We start from the raw sequence: 21,298 nt of genomic DNA, 5'->3' as shown, positions 1-21,298 counted from the left end.
GTTTGGATACTGCCAGGTTACCCAAGCCTAGACAGGAGAAGTTTAGATGCTTGTTGACAGGGACTTTCAATAACATTTGGCTTCTCCATATCCAGGGAGACGACAGTCAGTTGACTGGTAAGGCAATCTGGTTCGCTATGTTCGACGAACGGACTAGCGACCAAATAGCGCGCCCGAGCTGCCGGTATTCCACGATATTGCCAAGCTCAGATATTGTGTTTATAATTACTTTGTGTGTAGTGGAAAAATGCTTCGTATTTCCGTAAGGTTGCTACCGATTGGCATTACATTTTCTGAGTGTACTGCTCACTCAAACGGGAAACTGTTGGCCCTATGTCTGTTGGAACCTGTCTTCCGTTGTTTTTTGCACTACTGATAACCGTTATAGTAGCTCATTTTGGCGGCTTCCTAGACTATTCCCGGTGCCAGCGCACACTTGCACGACCGAATGGCACGAGTATGTAGTCCGGAACAAATTGCTCAGATGACAAGTACCATTAGGTTACCCTAAAGATCCCAAACTGAGTTCCTGGAGCGCGGGTGCCGTGCTCCAGTTCCTTTCAACGACAGACTCAATCTTCGAAACCCGCGTAAAACATGGCGTGAATTAACCTGAAGTTGGATGATGCATAATACAACCAGAGGGCATACAGTGAGCGAACCTGATTTATTCTACACGATTTGGTTCCTAAGAGCATGAAACGATATTATAAGCTACTACGCATGACCAATCGTTTCTCTTTGGATGATAGCTGAATCAAAGCTACGGCGCGGGATCGCTAGCGGCAATCTGTCTTTTGGGCACTCCCACGAAGATTTCTTGGCTGGCCAGTTCCAGGGTTACTCTTGCAGTGGCCTAAATGACAAGAGTAAAGAACCTTTTTAGGCCCGACGCAATGATACACGCATACGTGCGTTAGTTGCAAACTTATTGAATGACTCCCAGCAGTATGTGATATACCACATGGTACGCTGGAACAACCTGAAACAGTTGGACTCACTGAGAATTAAAGTCGAATGACGAGAGGACAAGTGTTCAATAGGAGCGATTGAATAGCGAGTTCATTGGCATCGAATCGTTTAACTCTACGGTGATCGAACCTGGGCACCTACGCAATGGAGATGGTTTCTTAACTATACATATATCACTAGCTGCGTGCTCGAGCCGCGTTTGCAAGTGACACCAACAACTGGTCTGTACCGTTCCCTGATTTCCATCCAGGAAGGCGATGGTTGTTGACATAAGTGGGCTTACTGTTCAGGGCTCGCATGCTTTTTTGCCAATCATTGCGTGAGGACTTGGGTTCTTTCAGCTTGTGGATGGCTATGTGAAACAAGCAGTTGTCTGGCATGCGTATCCTGTGTGACACCAGTCTCTTGTGTATGAGCCGCTTCTGAGACCACCCTACGCACCTCATTACTGTTCATCCTGTGTTTCTATCAAACTTCGTTGGTGCTTTAGAGACACTGATGATCATACACACTAAACCCTCTTGAATTTTCTGCACATGCAATGTTTCACCCCATTTGGAGTGATGTCGGTTCTCAGGTGCCTAGGGTTTGGTAGGTAGTTTTCACATCTCACTCCTTTGGAGAATTCTCTGATCAGTCGACATCCTTGTGCTTCGCAAACGTTCCACGCGGATTGCCGTATTTGACCCTGAACTACGAAAGGTAACGAAACTATTTGTCATGGATGTCATTGTGTGTTAATGAAGGAGGGGTAAGGTAAAGCCCCTAATAAACTTATAACAATTAACTTTTTGTAGGACCACTCTACAAGACCGTATCTAGTGGCTCACCGCTGTCGCTACGCACGCACTTTTATTTCATTTCAGTGAAATGTGATCTAGCCAGCCTGCTCGAATAACATATTAGTTGTTTTGTTGGAGATAATCAATCTGTAACACGCCTTAGTTGAAGTAGTGATAGAAAGTGAAACTCATCTGATATATACCAAGCGTTTCATCTAACATTTGCAAGGAGGTGTTTTCACTTGGTTCGTACACATTAGCTGCGCCATGTAAGTTCATACTTAGCAGTTTGTCTACTGACAAAGGGGGTGTGCGTACGCGACCTTGTTGAACATGCTACAGCTATACACACATTAGTTTTTGGCTTCCGGTGGCTACCAGTCCGCTTACGCGTTTATTTGTGGGAATACGTGTGCTGCATTTGTGAGTATTTGTGTCGTCCTGTTGGTTTGTGGTACCTGGGCACTTCTTGCTTGACAGACGGGTGTAGTTAAGCGATAAAGGGGGGGGGGGCAACTCCAAATCGGTACGGCGAAAGGGGGGGGGGGGAACAACAACTCCCAAATCTAATCTTGGTGGGGAGCGGTTGGGAGATTTCAACCAGCAACATGTGAACCGAACCGCAGTACCGGAATACGGCCTAATTGTCGGTCATCCAGTCTGCTCCTTCCATACTCAAGCGCCAACAAAATTAAGTGTTGCCTTCATTTCCTGGAATTTTACCAATCTTGAAGCCATGTCTAGCAGAATGAGACAATAACAGTGCTTCTGAGGAAACGTACCGAGAAAGAAGTCAAGCCATAGTTCGCGTTATGCTAATTTCGAGTAAGGTATAGGTCATTCTATAGACGTAAGACACTACTCATAAGGTTTCTCTGACAGGTTTCACCCTTCTTTGGACTCGTCAGGTAGGCGCACTCTCCGGGTTTCCATCAACCTGATGTTCTAATCGAACCCAAGTTACACGAGATTAGCGAGGTACACTAAGTTGCATACACCTGTAACCTCAGTAACCTTATGAGTAATGTATTATGTCTATACAATGTATTGCGTTATCTTGAATATCGTACCCACTGAAACATAAGGCAATCTGGTACAGCACATTGATTTGAAGAAGCATGTCACAAATGATAAGTTCAGCTAGATTCTAGACGAGTCTCCCGTCAAAAACAAAGTGGGATCCAGATGAGTGTATGATTCGAATACAAGTCATTCTACTCACCAACAAGGTAAAGCTGGGCAAACTAGGGTCATTTATCGAATCTCCATCTCCGTGGAGGATATGCATGCCGCTTGCTATGAAGACTTAAATCAGTTCAATACTCGGTCGCAGTAAAGCAACCGGATCAACCCAAAAACTGACACTCGCGGTTTTAACAGTATACAAAGTTTCTACATGCGAAATATACTTTACCGCTGTAACCAACCTACTCGGCATGCGAAATACCACAGGCATGTCAAACTATGTATGTTTAATGCAAAAATAAGCTGTTGCTACCTTTGGATCTTCACTACTATTACTACCGTAGGTACGCCTGTACTGCTGCGTTCTCATTGCGTCATCCATCAATTGAAACTACTTGAATAATGTGCCAGCATAGTCAGATGTACTCAAGTAAGCTTGTTTTCGTTAGACAGAAAGGCTGTGCATAAGAAAGTCTTCTGACGGCTCATTGCCATGCACTTGGAGCAAAACCGTTGGAAATCAAACAGAAAGTTATGTACGGGAGTCCCTCACTGTAGAAGGAAATGAATACGGAACTGTGTGGAACAGTAATGTACAGTTCTTGTCTGCACATCTCATTCAACTTTTAATGTCATCCCACTGAAGACATATTTACTTCAGTATAAAACTAGTTGATCCATAAGAAGAGTACACCACATTCGTATTCGGTTAAATAGAATGACAACTGAACCAGCCTTTCACTCTAATGTCAACTTATCAGAAAGTATGCGCTGCTTCAATGTAGGGGTCTAGTTCTGCCAACCCTTACAGGACAGCTGTGATGAAGCTTCAGGCAGCTTCACCTTCCAGAAGCCGAAACGTCACCCGAGAGGACATTTCTGTCCCCTTAGAGGGTCGGCTTTCCATAGGTTTTATATTTCGAGAAGGCCGTTGAAAGAACAAGCCAGAAAGATCTAAGATGATCTCGGCATATCATACCTGTAGGGTAATGTTTACCGGGGATGTTATCACGTGGACTTCTATGTATTATGCGGTGAATTTTTTGAGACAAACCCATCTAATCTAGGTATTTATTCTCAACAGATTCACAACGGCTTAAAATGGACAGACTGAGCCTAAGGTGACAATGGTATCCTTAATGTTAAATGTGATTCGTGAGACAAGTGAAGGCTTATCGAGAGTGGTTTAATCCTGCTGGTGGACGGAAGTGACCCCAACCGGATCGTACAAAAGCAGTATGTAACAGAGGAATCACTACAGTGCTTCAGAATGACTTTAAATTGGTTAGCTCCGCGGTCACTGATTCAAAATGAGGTAAGGTTAAAGCTGCCTGGACAGGAACAGTCTCACAAGCGATGGTGCTGGTGATGATTAAAAAACAAACAGCTACACATATAGGGTATTTACAGGATTATGATTTAGGAGCTGTCTTGGCCAACAACCGGTTCACTTTAACGTATTGGAAGTGTGCCGGAATAGTTGTAATTCGGGTGCATCTATTGTTGTTGTTGCTCAGGTAACCGAGCTTGGTCATTGGCTTGCTAAGGTTTCATCAGCAATCGAATTGACATCTTCAGTGCTCGGTGATGTTACCTCGGCTGATTACGCAAGCTGATTGTCAAACTGGGTGAACAGATCAACGGCCACCTGATCAACTACTAACATACATTTTAAATTTTACTGCTGTTTACACTACTTGTGCTACCCATCAAGTCAAAAGAACGGTTGCCTAAAGGCTGGTCAAATCAGTCCATCAGTTCTTTTACTAGAGTCACCATTTCTGAAATGACCAGGTGTCCAGTTTACAATGACCATATTTGTTAGAAGTCAGAGAGGCTGCAACGTTTGTTGCAGATTCATCATGTAGGGAAATTTGACCGCCGAGTAAAGCTCACCCTTGGGAGGGAATTGGAGCCTTTTCTACATGGCGGCTTATCCTTTGAAGGGTTATCTATAAAAAACGTCTTCGAGTTCTTGACTCTTGAAAAAAAACAGGAAGAAGGAAACAAGAAGAACGAGAATTCGCAGCTGGGTTAAACGAGAATGACAACGAAGGATTTAATGCAATTGGTTGTAAGGTAGGTTGGTAGGTTGTTCTTACCTAGATGCGTGTCAAATTCACGTCTATCGAAGTTCAAGTTTAAACCCAGGCAATTGGACCTTAATCATACGTTTGTTCGGCACGCTTTTCTGTTAGTCATTTATAAGTTACGAAACTGGTGGTGCATCTTTCGGAAAATGGCACTTTCATCGATCGACTCTTCGGATGGAGAGAAAATCGAGGTTCAACTGCAACTGGAACGGTGAAAGAAATCAAGACCTTTGTCAATAAGTAGGGCTGTTTGTCGGCTCTACGTTGAACCTCGCGCAACTTCATTTCGCAAAGTCCGCTGGCCTACCGAAGGAGGGTTAATATATTGAGCGATAACAGTCTCTTTTGATCCGTACCTGTTCGTTCACGGAACAAACTGCCCAGAGGTGTCACCAGAAAAATCACACGGGTATTCGGATATGGGGAAATGGAGAATTTCATCGTCACAGTATCTCAGATGGGCTTTTGTGATAGTCGTCTTATCTTCGGAGGTTTGTCGAGTAAATCAGAATAACATGGTGGAATCTTTACGTCATCGTTACTCCACTTGTTCAGCAATAGAATTCCTCTCACTGTTGAACCCGACTAGGGTTTTCGTCATCAATAAAAATGAACATTGGACGAAAAGCCTAGATTTCATCATACACACTTCTAAAAATAAACTACTTAAGCGTTCTTACTCGGAAACAGCCAAGTGTTCAGTGGTTTCAATACTACTTTCTCACACAAACCTCTGACCGAAATTGTGAGTATGGACGAAAGCAACATACAGACTTGATTAAACCAAGGAGAAGTTGGAGACACTCATCTCACATTTCATCAGGAATCAGAAGGAAACACACGGGCATTGGAGACTTCATGTGTGTCATCATTTCCACCCGGGATTGGGACCACGACTGATATGATCAACTGGTTCCATTAATGACCGCCGTCAGTATTCCCTGAGGCTGACTGCGGTCACTTGGACAAACCCAAAGAAAGCTGATGATGAAATGATAAGCCGTGGTTTTTTTTGCCAATAATCATGCTTGTTGCTTGGATGATGTTAACTGGTCATCAAATTGGGCCGCTTATGCTAATGGCTCTCATTAAACTGTTACGCCCAGTCGGAAGATGCTCACTGATCATACCGAGAGAAAATGCATATAGTGCATGAGTAGCATACGACGGCAGGCGACAACCATAATTTTGTTGTAGGATGAGTTAGAATACCAACTGGTAATGGGCATATAAGCGGATGAGGATTGTGATAAAAAGCATTGATAAGATAGTTTCTTGGTTGAGGCACTTACGTGTCTGCGTGTGTGTGTGTGTGTGTGCACGCAAATATCCTCAGAATATATCAACTCTCAGTGTGGAAAACCTACAGCTCAACCGACTGCGTGTAATGGGGCTTTATTTCCATAACAAGTGCGTAGTGTGATACAGGGTTGGGGTAGAATAACAGTCTACTCAGAGGGTCTTAAGTGGAACACATTTGGTTTGGCTAGCTCCGAGAAGATGGTTGATAAAATTGCCATGTGGGGATAGCACTGTAGAGGCATTTTTTATCTTTACCTTAGCAACCTTATTTTCCAAGTTGAAAATGCGGGCACTTTACCAGCTGGCGAGTGGGCCAGATTGGGCAGGATAGAAAATGATAACGAGAAGCGGGTGTATCTATCCTAGTGTTTGTCTAGATCACTATGCTTGATACGTCCCAGTGTAGACAAAAGCTGCAAAACTTGGGATACTTCCCAGTAATATTTTCGCATGATACCCTGAACACTGTCCAGGAATGACCAGGGACTGAACTGGTTTGGGAATTCCAGTATTAAAATTTACCTATAAGTACCAGAAACCTGAGCAAAATGTAGCCTTGAAAATCTTACTCGTGTTTGGAAAAATGATGTTTTTAAGTGTTGTTTTAAAAGAAAAACTTGTTTTATGCAGCATTGTTTACGATTGCAAGGATTTTCCGTTCACAGTAGTTTCAACGACGCCAGAAGTTATTTAACGCGCCCGCCTCGAAGATACTGTCTGGACCTATTCTATCCCTCACTACTTAATCTACGTTTACATTGGACTGGGAGCTATCAGCTGGTTTCACAGAGTATCGTGCCTGAACATCATTCGCATCTAACTCGTGACTATGATACAAATCACTGCTACCTTTTTCCAATCATGAGTTCGCTGCGATATCATGCTGGAAATTAAGGAAAACCTGGAAAGGATTCCCTGTGGATTGGACGTTCGGATTGCAGGATGAGATCAAATCATGTGTACAGTGTTATGTGGTGGATATTCTCCCCCGTAGAGCAAGGACACGAAATGACACGCTGCTGCCACCTCTTTTGATGTCAAGTCGCTTGCAACGTCTACCGAACAATACCAATATTCTCTTCCGTAAGCTTTCCCATATCCAATAGCACAGGTTAGACGTTGGCTGTGTAAGTTGGTCTCGCATATTTTGATGATGTTGAATGTAAAGGTAAAAGGAAAGGAAAGAAATCCGTCACGGGTTTTCTCCTCGACGGGACTCATCAACCAGCGTATCAGGATCGGTTACGGGTTGCGACATTACACAACAACCTAGGATGATCTGTGAAGCACTACTATCATGAAACTTGGACTTGGAGATGGCCGCTATAGAGGTGGGATGTAATCGAAGCAGTAAACGCAGTAAAATAGGTCCCCTGTCATTTCGGTGGACAGTTTTTCACTGTCGATCGCAAAGCCAGTTAACCACTATCTTGTGTAGACTTGGACATCCATCTTATTTCAGTGAATCCCCCTCCTATTTTTTCAACATCTCCGGTTTTCACTGAATGCGCTTGTCGAAGTTCTGGGCTATCGGTTTTCAGCAGTAACATTCTTTTGGTTGTAGCATGTGAAATCAACAGAGTGCGTTTCTATTTTCTCTCATTAGGTGCTTCATAACTTGGTTGGTGAGATAATAAGTACCGTAAGCTGGGTAATTTTATGTTTGTCCCGAATAGGTTTACTACAAGTCTTTTATTCCTTTTTACTCTCTCCGATAACCCCAATGTTTACGCACATTCAAAGGTGTGGCACTCCCGTTATCCGTCTCACAACGATAATTCAATAACGCAGTTGTGTTCTGCTCACTCTCAGTCAAGCGACTTCTGTATTTCGTTCTAGACAAGTTTATCTAATAGAAACTTGTTCCTTTTCAACGGATTGGTTAATTCGAGGCATGACCAGTAGGATCCACGTGTAACTAAACTAACCTGAACGTAGCATACCACTCATATGATGGCTGAAAACTTCTATAAAGCGAGTAAGTCAGTCATTACATAACCGTAGGCTGGATAAGAAGCATGGGAAGCGTTATAACGCATTCACCTTTTGATAGTCCAAATCACTAGTCGAGTGCTGATATCTGTAACACACATGAAAACTTTCATTGGGTCTTAATTAGTGCAACATAAACCTGCCTTTTGCAGCCGTGTGTGGGAATCGCCAATAGCTCGAAGGGAAACGACTGTGTTATCAAATACAAAGTTCTCCGTCTGCTCCTCGACTTGGTCACATGTTTTCCTTATGCCTTCTGATGTTTCCTCGTCTGCTTATTTTAACGCTGGAGAAAAAAACTTGTTCGTCTATAGGGAGTAATTTTCGTGGTCTCATAAGTACATTACCAGATATATCAACTAGCATGCATAAAACGAGTAACTCAAATCGCATTTTGTCGTCAAACTAAGTGGACGGGATAAGTAAGAACCGTCGGCATGGACGTATGCGAATTCGACCGAAAAATAGATGACCTGTGCACGAGCCGAGACCCAAACCTAGGCTGACGAATTGGAAAATCCCGCATAAGTCTAACTGTCGCGTTGTCGAACCCAATCGCAGTCATCCAAGCTGATTGTCATCAGCTGGCCTAGGCATGCCGGCATAATGATAAAAGTTACCGTTGGTCAAAAACGAGAGATTCAACTTGGATTCAGGTGATTCACTGGTTAAAACCGAGTATAATTCCCTAATCATCGCTTGTTCTTTTACATCATCCGTTAATTCCTCCAATTTTTAGCGGGATACTTCAGTTCCATTACCGCGCTCTATGTGAGCGTGGATGGTTGGGCGGCAAACAAGTAGTTTGGTTAGTTCTCGCACTGTTGCCTAATAGTATGACATTCGAGTCAGGGAGGTGTCTATTAGAAATCGAATGAGGCCTAATAATAACGCTGATGAGTGTCGGCTCATATTTTACAGCGTACAAACTTAGAGTTAAGCCATATAGGTCAGCGATTTAGTTGGCGGCCCTCATTTTGTTCAATTCGGAAATCAATCCACATAATATATTTCTTATGCTGGCAGGGTCTTCCGTTTCGTTTCCACCCTTTGGTGTATTCGCCATTTCACTTCTGAAGCCTAAAAAGGGGTGGCCATATGATCAGTCGGTTATCAATAAATGGAGCTTAGCTCTGTGGTTTGAGAATTCCGAAGCTCAGGTACGCGGATTAGTATCATCAAGACCGAAATATCCGACATCTATCGCAAGGTGAAAGAATAGTTATATGAATCCATGAATTTGTTGCTAATTATATTGTATTTTGACCACTTAGCTGTGCAAAACTGTCGGTTAGTCAAAACAGTCGGATAGTGTCTTTCACCATTCACCACTGAAATCAGAGTAATCGATTATGTGCGGGCTGAGTGTTGTTGTGTTCATCGTAGTATGCTGACAGTCTGATCCGACTCACTCGGTTTGAGTGTACATCGAATTCGGTAACTAAGGTACCACCAACCTTCGTTTTCTGCTCGTCACAGAAAGAGAATACTTGCATAACTATACGCAGTACATAATCGTGAAACCCGAAGATAGCATAAGGTATCTCCGAAAGTAATGAATTCAAGATTGCACGACCGCTGGTTTGATTATTGTACTCATTACGATCTGCGTAACGTCGTTTGTTAACTTCCTGCCACGCAACTAGTCCAAACAAGCAGGCCTCATAAAGCAATCGCTTCCACCCAGAGAAATTAAGTACCTGTTAAACATTCTTCGACTGGGTGCTCCGGCTGATCAACTGCAGTTTCTCTATTTTGGTATAAAGCAGCGTACTTTACCTGTTACCACCAACTAAGGCTACAAAGAGAGAGCACTTCACGGCAACCAACGGTGAGTCTACATTCCTTCCATCTCTATATCAAGTGTAACAGGGAGTGCAGCATCGCATTGTTTCCTGAGGAGGACTCCATACATCTTCTTTCATGAGAGGAGCACCCTAATATTGTAACTTAATCGCTGCCGATGCTTCTGGGAATTGAAGCAATTTTCTGATTCCAAGTCGACGGTAAGTTTTGCCTCTAGCCATCAAACATTTACGGTGCGCGCGGGAGCAAACCACAAATGTTCCAGTGAACAGACGGTCAAAGATTCGGTCTTCCCACGTTTGCCATATGGTGAGTCGATCTCCGAATGACCTATAATTAACCAGTTCCACTATCCTTTCATCAAACCGACGTACACTATCGATATACAGTCTAGTATCTCATCACTAAAACCACCGACAGCCACTCATTCTTATCAACACGGTAAATAAAGCAACGTGAATCGGTGGGTAAACATTGGGTTAGCTTAAAAGGGCCACGCAGCCGTGCTGTTTGAAAGGGTTGAGAAATACATGACAGGCTTCTGCAAAAGACAGTAGATAGAATCGTGTATGTACTACTCACACAGAAGGTAGCAATTAGAGGTGGACAAGGGATATGGTGACAATAAGTTCTCCACTCACGTATTTGGGTGTTATAGAGACCAGTTTTTGGACCGAAAATCACGCACATCTAGTCACGTTCAGGCTGGACGGGGGAGGGCGTTGGGCAGTTTGGCGATAACATGACAAGATTCCGTCTTCAAGAAACTTCTTGACCACATGGTGGTTCAGAGTTATCCAGAGTGTGGGCAACCACATAGCAATTTTGATAAGTCACGTGTTCCTTAGACAAGTATTTTGCCTGGCTGGACACAATCGGCTTGACAATGGCCTACGAAGTGGCGAACAATGGATGGCAGGTTAGAAAAAAATGACGGTGCATGGTAGCGCCTATCCCTTATCACTTTTGCCTAATATTTGTCATAATGTTGCAAGAACAAGCATCTCTGGAAACCAAAAGTTGTTCGATCCACACGTGTTTTCCTCTGTGGATAACACCAGTAGAGTGCTTGCTTCAGTAAGATGTGCAATTTAATACTTGTAGACCGCTGATTTCCTGCAAACGAAAAGTTTCAGATAACCCTTCTGTTCTATCAAGTTAACTACCACTCTATAGCAACAAACATGCACCCGGAGACTGCTATTTTTCACCCCAAGTAAATTTTCACCCCCAGGTAGAAAACTATAGCACACTGTTGTGCCTCAACCACCAAGGGAAGGATTAGATTATAAATTAGGATAGATCTCAATTTACGGGTAAGTAAAGGGTTACATGGACATACTGATGTGACTGGTTGTATGGTTATCCTTGAAAACCATGCTAAAGCGGTTTTAATCTAAAAACGACCAGTGCTGAGGTCAGCTGAGGATGCTTACGCAACTGCGGAGATACTGCGCTTCAAAAAATTTGATACTACTAAACTAGGTCTGCATGTGTTCATCGTCGTTAACACACCGTAAATATGACGGCCCTCCCATTAAGCAACCTTCAAGAGAGACCGCCCTCTAAATCAAGATCAGTTCACTTCGGTCCTGCTAGGTACGGCATGGAACCAAAATATTTTGGCGGACCGCCCTCAAACTTGCAACAAAGCCCATTTCATGCGTCCCCGATGAACAGTATTCCCTCTTTCACCAAGACACTAAATGCACACAGGTATATCCTCAAAGCGAATTAATGTTACGAACAAGATTTTGGGCCATGTGAATCCCAAAGATGACGGCAGTGACCCAAAAAAGTTCTGATCTAATGGTGTTATTGTGAGGCCAGCAAAATTGCGTTCTCCATCATTCTTCATTGCATAAATAGACCAACTTTTACTGAGTTGTGAAGGTATTATAATGATCCTACCAACGAAACTTTCAGCCCAATTTGTGAAAATTAATGCGGTTTTGTAACCCACGTACTATTCACAGACAAATTTGTTTTTCTGTAATCCAATGGTTCCGGAACTTTTCAGCTCATCTTGTGTTAGCGCATGATGTACGACAATATCATTCTGTATATGTACTGCGTGATTAGCAGATTCAAAATTGACAGAAAACGTCTGCATAGTATCGAAAGCAATCATATCGCAATGATTTAAAGCGTGATCTCTCTGAATATAGTTCACCCTCCTCAAAAGGGGTTATTTAGTGGCGGCATGAGAATAGCTTTAGCTTACTCTAAAATCACGTGCAACAGTTGGTGGAGTTTGTCCAGAAAGGCTATAAGTTCATAATTCGAAGACCCCAAACACTAGTTACGAAGTATTTTTATTTTCTGGTAATGTTAATATCCATCTTACTCAACAGAAAGCAGGGATTTTGGCGTCGTAAGCGTTCTGAAACGCTACAACTGCGGTCAGCACCTCTCCAAGCAGGGCTTATCGATCAATGAGCTTGTGAATAGCACATTTCTCACCGTATGCTACCAAGAGGACATCGGACTAAACAGCAACAACAGCAGCGGCAGCAATGGTAGCAGTTGTGTTCGGACAGCTAACACGAGGAAAATACGTCAAACAGCGAACCTAAAAGACTGTGTTGAACAAGCACGAGGAATTTGGGTAGCTACTGATCACCGGCAATTACAAATATCCTATCAAGGCCTATCGGGGGCAGACAAAAGTTTAAAAAAAACCTGATGAGCACGGCTAGATAAATTCAAACGAGGGTACTCTGATAACCACACATCTGTTAACAGCAAAAAGTTCGGTTACACACTTAAAAACTATGATTCACAGAGATAAAAGAGGCGACATCTCTGAAAAGTGTCTTGCAAGACATCTTGCATAAAAACTGTCTTGTATTTACGAGGATGACGACTCAAAGTGGCCACTTGATAAACTAAAATAGCTACTACTTGATTAAGTATATCAATAATAGTAAATATCTATGAGTCCTTACTTTCAAGGAGACCTATCCCCGCCCACGAATTAAGGCACCTTCACTCAAGTTTCGCTAGAAGAAGCTTGAAGCTCTCATCTCTGAAGAGAGGACATCCGAGCAATGACAAGTGTTAATGTCTCTGGGCGTAAACACCGTCCCAATAAGAATATGAATGGAAAAGTTGTTTTATTTATCTTTACACCGATGTAATAGCGACGGCATTATGCGACCTCATCTCATTACATGAGTAAAGGAAACCAATTTCCCTCCTCTGTAAAGGCTGGCTTTCAGGCGAGACCACTTGCGTTTCACCTCATGTGAGTCCTCTGAAGGGCTGCATCCCTCCTAGAATAGAATGGGTATCAATAGGAATCACTTTTAGTACTTCCTCGCATAAAAATGAAATGGCTTTACTAGGACTTCTTAATCCGGGAAAACGACTTGAAAGAGCCTCTTAGAAGTGACCTTCTTTGAAAGGAAACAGGTATACCTTTGTTTTCTCCTGATAGACAACTTCATCGAAGCGACCAAAGCCGGCAACTTCTTGTTGGTAGATCATTTTTTAAATGTGCATCGTGGGCCAATTGGAGCATCTTTTATATTAGTGGACCTCTGTTTAGGATGACCAGTATGGTGATACACGGGTAAAAACAGGACATTCGTGCATCTCACTGTTGACATTTATTAAACATTTGGTGCATCTTTAGATAGTCTCGACAATAGAGTTTCTCCTCAGTGAACAGATAGCCTACAGCAGAGTAAGATCACCTACAGTGAGATCACATGCAACTTCGAACACGAAAACTAGTCTCTGGTGCCGTTCCAGCGGGTGTACACTCAGTGGCGATCTTCTGCAAGAATTTTCCAAACTTTTGCTTCAAGGGTGGTTTGCGTGTGCGACTAGTGATTTTGTAAGAGAATGTCAGTGTTATGAAACAGGATCTTAATGACAATACGATAGCTTCAGTGTATCAGTGCAGTATTATCAACTGGTTGCCCGTAAGGTCAACAGAGGGTGTCTCCTCCAAAATGACCAAGCCTCAAATGGGACCTGTTACGTCGTTCCCCATAGATGACCATTATTCAGCAGAAAATACAACGATACAATGGAAATAACAGTATAGCCTAGATCTGCCCAGATAGAATCGTATGGGTAAAGCTTTTTAATCACGCAAGTTGTTGCTATGACCCCAAAAAAATTGTATCCATCAGAAATTCTTCAGAGCGAATACGGTTATAAAATGCCCATACAATGCATGGAGACCGTTGGCGCTTTAAGCAGTGTAGATAAAAGCGGCCAAATCCATGAACGCTGTTTGAATTCCACAAGCAGATTACAGAAATTTCCATGTCCCTAAAACATATTGCAAAAGGACTCCATGTAACGGAAAAAAATGGATCTAGAGTTTAGCGTTATGTATAAGATTTTTTTCAAAGGACTTTCAAGTGATACGTTCTTCTGGAAATTCAGTAAAGATAAATTGCCGAATTTTGCTATATAATCCAGGGCTCGGTTGAAAATTAACCGAGATTTTCATAAAATAGGTGGGAAAGTGACGTAATTCTGAAAAGTTCCCATTGAATGGTCGTAACACTGGTTATTAGCTGTATGTCGCGTATCCACTCCCAGGCGTTCAAATCTGCTTCTTACAGTTGATATCCATATTTGCATCCGTTTTTTCTATGTGACAGTTCTATCTTGAACAGAACCATGGAAACGGGAAAACGTTTGATAACTCAGTGGTAGATTTGCGCCACCCATACCATACCATACCTGCAGATAACTTTGATTGACGAGTTTGGAAGGGCAAAGAATATATTGACAACTTCGTCTTGAATCATTATTGAATGCTTTATCCAGCAAACCTTTAAATGCACTGAAGTCACTGGTGATGAAACGTCTCTTGTCTGTGTAAATCAACAGCTTGAAGAAGCCACGTTTAATCCTAACGACTGCATTGTAAACGAGAGTTGTAGTGGGGTTAATTTCATGGCTTCGCGATAAGGCACTGTACAATTGCATACACTATCCTGCCCCTCATATGTTGTCCATAGAACGCAACATGGTACGAACCGACCATTCATCAGCGGATCACAGTAAAAGATTGAAGACATAAACTGGCCTCTTGCCTTTCAGTGGATCATAAGTGCAGCCAATCAACGCGCTGAATCAGACCGCGACCACACTCGCCTACGCACACCACATGGATAACAGCGACCCGGGTGGAACGGGATGCGCAAGCAGGAATAGACGAAGTTTTCGACAGGACACAAAACTGGCGTCATCGCTTTGATAGCTAATCTCCTATTTTATTTGAACAACTGACATATCTCCACTATCTGAGGGGTATAATTTAGGTAGTCTGCCTGGACATCCATATGACAAACTCCAAACCTGTACTGAAGAAATGTCTTTTCTAAATTGATTTCCGTTCCAGCAACTAATACATATTGGCTGAAAGGCTCGAGCACCGCGTGAAGCTGTGTTGAAGAGTTAATCAGAATGAGAGATTCATCAGCATAAGATAGGATGAGTCATGTGGTTGAGTTGAGCTGAATACCCAGATAATTTTGTACGGGATTATCCACTGTTCAGTTCTTCGAGAAACTGAATAACATTACCAACAGTGAACAACGTTGCTGTTGCTCTGTAGAGCCACATCGGGAATTCATGTGCGCCAAACATAAATGCAGATTCAAGCTTTTGTTCCTAAGTGACAGGCTTTCAAAGAAAGTCAGCTATCTACACCTACCATTGCATTTAAGAATGGTCGACATATCTCTCTGAACAGAGCCAAAAACAGCGCTCTAAAATTAGTTTTTGTTGCTGGAACTTGAGGGAGATTCCGAAAGAGTGCATTGGTGGATACATGGTCAACACAACCGCAGCTAGGGCGAATTACTCGTTCCTCTCGGATGGAATAGGAGTAAATCGGTAAATGGCCTCAACGTGATATTTATCAGACAGGTTTAAAAATGACTACCACTTATTATCTTGTTGTCTTTCCTGGGTATGGAAAATAGTACTGAATTGTCTCATTCGTCCGGAATGGTTTCACTATTCTATAACAAGCAGGGCGATTTTTGAAGACGTTCGACTGTTGTCTTCACGAGATCAGTCGAAACTCAAAAGTCACCGTTTTATTTTTGAGTGGAATGAATATTTCTGGCATTTGCCCGGAGATTAATAATTTTTGGCCCACGATTTCAGCGGTTTTTGACCGGACTATGTGTTCGATGCGTACAGCGATGGCTCAACAGAGTCCTGAAACGCTATATCTATTTCTCTGGCTCCTCGTGCTTGTCAGTTCACTATAAGTGTTGCAAAACATAGATTGTTGAACACGGTCTTAGCCTGAAGCCCGACAGATCGAACGAAAGAAGTTCGAGAAGTTGCCAGGATGTGAAACTTCATTTATATCAGAGGTAGGTTGTTGACAGTATCTCCAATGCTTTCTTCTTGTATAGCCAGTAGCCTGGCGTAGTAAACTGCAGACGTTGGGTGTGGTAGAGGCACATTTGGTTCGGGTAGTTTAACCATTTGGGAAAAAATGTAATTTCAACATGAGCAAATATGCCTTAACCTCACAGAAACGGCATACTGTATTGGCGTTTTTTGGCCAATCTAATGTTTCCACTAAACTGTCTTCGGACTTGAACAGATGAACACCGGATGATGAGAATTCGTTTTTACCCTCCTGCCAGACTTGAAACCAATTTCATGGGTCAAGGAGTTAAATGAATTTTCATCTTTGCAAGTAAGAGTGTGGTTTGATCATTGCTGTTTACCGTCTCTGTTCTAGGATAAAAGCTAGGAAAGAAAAGAAAGCGTTCAGCTGTAGCACCCTTCCGGTGCCTAGCTGCCATGCCACCCGAAGGAAGCACGAGGGCTGGGATACTGCCAGGTTGCCCAAGCCTAGACAGGGGAAGTCGAGTGGCGGAGGTCGGATTCGAACCGCGAGCACGAGGGCTGGGATACTGCCAGGTTGCCCAAGCCTAGACAGGGGAAGTCGAGTGGCGGAGATCGGATTCGAACCACGGGCCTTCCGGTCAGTAAATTCGCGCTCTAACCACTTGGGCCATCTCGCCCCGCTAGGAGTAATGTGTGGAACGTTGGGATACAGCCGTGTAAGTTTATGTCATCCCTGATGTCTGGAATGGGTGCTGGCTGCGACAAAATGAACCCCACACACACGAACATGAATCGGAGATTACTGTTTCAACAGAAATGTTCGGGGCCAAAATGTTTAAAATTAGGGCAGGTAATGCTATCGCTAGCATTGGTTTCCGCTTTCTCGTCGCTAGCTATTAAAAGAAAGCCGTGGTCAATTAGTCACTCGTTGAATTCACCTGTGGAATCGATCTTGGACAGAAATATCAGAAAATAACGTGGTCTGAATGACTGTTTCAGTCAGACGGAGGAAGGACCTGTTGGATCCGTTCCGGAGCAATAAGCATTGCATTGCCATGGCTACTCAAGACACATGTCGCTTCCTGAAGGGCAAAATCATCGGTTAGTCCACCCTGGTAGGTCCAATAGGATGCTTTTATTCCTCTGGAATTCTGATGCTTCGTGTGACGAATCCCACGAGAAATCCTCAGGAAGACAAGTGATACTGACTTAATAGTCATAAGGACTTCGCACTGTGATGAATTAGCTTCCGGTATCCAACAATGTGCAACATTTTTATATCTGTTGCGTACGACAAATCTGAACCTAGGGTAAAAAACTGCTTAACTTTTGTACTGGCTGCTGGGCCATCTCACAGATCATGGCGTACCATGGACGTCGTATTATGAACCGAAGTGCAACTGGACATGTGAGGCACAAAATTATCAATGGACCAATGGGATAGCTTCCCTATTGCCATGCAGTTCCCGTTAAAAAATTAACTCCCGAACTTTTCGCTCGCCCCGCATGTCAGATGTCCGGGGTTCAGATCCCGGCACGGCCATTGGATATGCACTACTGATGAGCTCTAATAAGAGCGAAACTCGAGTCCAGTGCTTCCTTTGGTGTGGACTCAATGGGATGATTACGCCAGAACAGGAACACGGCCGTTCAAACGAGAGTGGTATGACAATGAACAAAATACCTATCCCGCAGAACCCCAAAATTTTCCCTATTAATTGTAACCTGGAATGAAGGTAGGCCCAGTTGATCTCAAACCGTTTATAGCGTGGGACGCTCGTTTTAGCTCGTCTATCTATCTTCACCATGTGACGGAATGGAAAGAAGAGTACTCGGTCTTGTATATGAGCATTTAATTCGGGTTTAGCAGACATTGTCACCTAGTTTATACGAAATATGCCTTCGATAATGCTGAGAAATGGTCTGATGATTAGCGACAGATACATCTGGAAATTCTAAGATTATGAGCTGCTTTAGATACCCCGCCTGTCCAGTAAAGATGCTATTTCATATTCTTAATAGAATCAGTGACAAATAAGTTTGGACAGCAAGAAAGACGGAAAAGTTCGTCTTTTTGACGGAATATACCAACCTAACGCTTTGGACCCACATGCTCTTCAACACGCTCAAGATGGAGCTCATGATCAGTCTGATAAGCCAAAATAGGAATAACTGTTTTGAGCCATCTGCTAGATTGATCTTAGACATTCAATCCTGTAATTGTGAGAAACCTCATTAGGCCACAGATTATAGGTAGGACAACTTAAATTTTCAAGGAAATTCTGTAGTAACCCTAGAAATGCACCTTTTTCTGGAATGTTTCCATCCCAACAGCCTTTCTCATTTGGAGTATATTTTGGACCTGATATATACGCTAAAATTATACGCAAACGAGGAGATGCTTGAGCATTTTCAGCCCAAGCTCTGCCAACGGCTGGTTTTTAAACATTTTGCAACCCATTCAAGGCTGCTTGTTGGTGTATCACTAGTGCCAAATTGTCGGATAATTCAAGTACAATCGAACACAAATCCAGCTGATTCAAAACTATGTTTCTTATTCGTCTTCCATTTGGGGCCGTATGGTTAAGTAATTCTTAAATATTCGTGTTGCTTATTTTCCACTAGAGGGCTTGCTAAGGACACAATCACCCATTACGCTTCGATTTACTTGGGTTGGGTATAAAGAATAGAAGTGATGACCTTTGAAGATCAGTCTCGATAAATGCGTCCCCAGAAAACCACACACATACACAGAACAAATAAGTGGTAGTCTCTACTACGGGAATTTTCTCTAATCTAAAAAACGCCGTATATGATTTGCGTGACCAACCTGGTTTCGCCACCTCGGTCACCATATGCGTGCAGAGCAAATCAGTAGGAAATAATCTTTTCCTACGTCGTAGTGGATACACGCCCATTTGGGCCAATCCAATTCATTCTTTTATCCACTAATTTAGCTTGTGTAGTAGTAGACAGCCATTCCCTCCATGTTGCTGGTTCAGCTTCTGCGAAAGTGTCGGCAATGAGTTTTGGGTTGGACCGCAGTTACTTATCCCCACCCTCTTGAAAATGGAATGTGGAAGCGATTCTATAGATTTGTACATTTTCTGACATGTTCCACCCGCCTCGATTCCACTAAGGACCAAGGTGAGTGAGTATTTTGACCACTGACACAAGCGACTGTTTTCCTAGGGTGTGGTGTAACTGCGCATGATGGAGCGAACACCTGGATAGATACGTGCACATACGCGCTGCTACCGGTTAGTGTTCCTGCTAGCTTAGCGACACAGGCGTAACTTTTCTGCAACAAACCAGACAACTTGTAGAAGCCGGATAAAATGTGGATTGAAAAAAAAAAACATTTCCAAGCCCGTTTACCCGCGTGTTTTGTGAGCACATGCCTACTTGTCGTGTGCGGGTTAGCAGGGAGGTGAGAAAACCTCATCTCATCCGAATGCCATTCAAACGTACTTGTACGAACTCAAGGCGCCACACGCATCCGATTCGAATAGTCTGGTGACAATCACAGCAGCTGGTACATTCATAGTTCTTCGTCTATTTGTTCGCTCACCTGCCAACAGCAACCAGCACGGTGCTATTGGGAGCGAACTACTATTTGGGCACACCCACATGTGGCGCCAAGCTTTCCGCTAGTACACAGATGAAATTAGCTATCCGCAAATTTCGTATGCACACCATACGTTTTGGTATGCATGAATTAGAAGAAATGAAGTGTACGCGTGGCGACAAGGAATGTTTCCGACAGGGGAATAAAGTACCAGACTACGAAGTAGCCATGTCTTCCGTGGTTGCCGCTGGCGTCTTCGAATGTTTTGGGCAACAACAATGTCTTTATATCTATGTTTTGAGCAACTTGTTCAGTGTGGACATGAATTAATTCCATGCACTTTATTTCAAAACCGTTCGATTTATTTGTATCAACTTGTCAGTATACAGAACTAATATTCAATACCAATATTCTGACGGGAAAACAAGTGCGGGAGCGACTTCATTCTGAAAGAGTTCCGAATTTCTCAAAGTAACACTTAGGGTAGCAGCACTGGTAAAATATTTGATTCATTCAGTGAATTTCATCTACAGCTTTAATAATTTTGAGTGACGCTAAAATTTGTGTTTTGAAATTCACCCACACCAGTCAAACAGCTATTTCTGAAAGCGCCATTGTCAAATGTGTTACTTCACCGATCAGAGATTTCTAAGGGAAGAAGTTACTCGCCAGAAGCATCTACAACAACCAACAGTCAGCGGTGGCTCTGCACGCGCACTCTCTATTAACAGGTAACTTCTTTGGACATGCCCAATTCCACATTTTCTAAGGCGACATTTCTCAAAGTTAGCTGTATTAGCTGTATTCTAAAGTCAAGGAAACACTGTGGATAGATTTATCACCCTCCTATCTGAAGTGGCAAGTACTGACAATTTTACAAACTGTTCACCCAATCGTCCAGTAAAATCACTAAACAGTTAAATCAACCACTTATTTTGTCCAATTTATCAGTTGCCTCAAGAGGTGGTAATGATCAGCTTGTCTGCTGAATAAAACGACCAGCTATAGGTCGCCTTACTTTACAAGGCCATAGTACTTATGAATGGTTGCAAATTTTGTATAGGCTGTCAAATTTGTTCTCTTGTCCTGACGCGACAATCCCATTGCGTTCAGACCATGGCGTAATATCGGATTCGACTTCCGGTCTTGTCTGATCTCATTGGCGATGCCTATCTCAGCGGTAACTTAACCTAAGTTTCTTCTGGTATACTAGTTGATTGCCTTACGATTTCTTCATCACTGTCGCGCGGCTTGAA

The 21,298-nt window shown here is 43.0% G+C and overlaps 1 protein-coding gene across 1 annotated transcript; it reads right to left on the bottom strand.

The window, feature by feature from the left end:
• Nucleotides 1-763: 763 nt before the first annotated feature.
• Nucleotides 764-20,019, bottom strand: T265_03057 (hypothetical protein; the record flags this gene model as incomplete). The annotated part of the gene is made up of 3 exons (XM_009167446.1): nt 764-856; nt 4,836-4,920; nt 19,946-20,019. 3 exons carry the CDS (start codon nt 20,017-20,019, stop codon nt 764-766), a joined length of 252 nt encoding a protein of 83 aa, XP_009165710.1.
• Between the last annotated feature and the right edge of the window lie 1,279 nt (nt 20,020-21,298).

The sequence above is a fragment of the Opisthorchis viverrini genome, assembly GCF_000715545.1.
Source record: "Opisthorchis viverrini unplaced genomic scaffold opera_v5_41, whole genome shotgun sequence".
Classification (NCBI taxonomy): Eukaryota; Metazoa; Platyhelminthes; class Trematoda; order Opisthorchiida; family Opisthorchiidae; genus Opisthorchis; species Opisthorchis viverrini.
This window is presented reverse-complemented; position numbering and strand designations above follow the sequence as displayed.